The following is a 766-nucleotide window of genomic DNA, read 5'->3' as shown; positions in this document are numbered from 1 at the left end:
GTGAGACAATGTGAAAGCGCCCCGAAGTGTTTTTGTTCGAGGCAAGGTGACTACTTTTATAGTTTGTTTTTAGCGAGGCAAGGCATGCAGATGCCTGTTTGTGCTGCGTAGAGGACTACCGTCTCCGATAAAGACGTATCTCCTCCACTATTTCTCAATGAGTGTTTTTGATACTAATCTAAATTGAATACTAGGTACACTTAAACCGCTTGAAAAGACTGCTTGAGATGTGACTGCAGACTTTCACTCGTCAGCATCTCATGGGGCGGCAGCAGCAGATGTTTATGGGGCTATGCTAGACTCGGGGAGCTGGGAGCAAGCTGAGGGGCACTACAGAGGCAGCTCACCACGCCAAACCGGCATGCCGCTACAAGATCTAAAGTTTGAGCCTTCCGAATTCGGCGAATGGCGGGCCCCAAGTCCTTTCCTTGCTGCATCTCAGGGGTTCCCAGGCGGGCAACTCAAGCGGAGGCGGCCAAACTCAGCCCAGTATTCCAGCCCAGTTCGTAGCAGCCAAGCGTCAGCAACAAACTGCAGCAGCTGGCATCAAAAGGAGAAAGGAGTCATCCGTGGAAAGCTTGAGGAGGCCTCAAGAACTCGTCACGGGCTCCACGAAGCAGGTCAGTGTTTTCAAGCAAGATACATCCCAACGTCTGTTTGTAAGGACACGGGGAAGGAGACCGAGACCGAGACAGACGGAGGGATAAGGCAATATTTCCGGGCTACGGATGAACCGATGCAGAGGCGTATCAACGGCCACTCCTGC

The 766-nt window shown here is 52.2% G+C and overlaps 1 protein-coding gene across 1 annotated transcript in view; it reads left to right on the top strand.

Annotated features, from left to right (window-relative positions):
- The window catches only part of EMH_0018340 (uncharacterized protein), a gene marked incomplete at both ends in the record, with an annotated part of 7,245 nt that overhangs the window by 5,784 nt on the left and 695 nt on the right, over positions 1 to 766 (top strand). The window contains 2 exons of the mRNA XM_013501110.1: positions 240 to 381; positions 443 to 620. Of these exons, the coding sequence (XP_013356564.1) occupies positions 240 to 381; positions 443 to 620 (320 nt within the window). The remainder of the gene's footprint in view (positions 1 to 239; positions 382 to 442; positions 621 to 766) is intronic.

This window comes from Eimeria mitis, genomic scaffold (assembly GCF_000499745.2).
Source record: "Eimeria mitis Houghton genomic scaffold, Emh_scaff633, whole genome shotgun sequence".
Classification (NCBI taxonomy): Eukaryota; Apicomplexa; class Conoidasida; order Eucoccidiorida; family Eimeriidae; genus Eimeria; species Eimeria mitis.
Note: the sequence above shows the minus strand (reverse complement) of the source record. Positions and strands in the feature narration are given on the sequence as shown.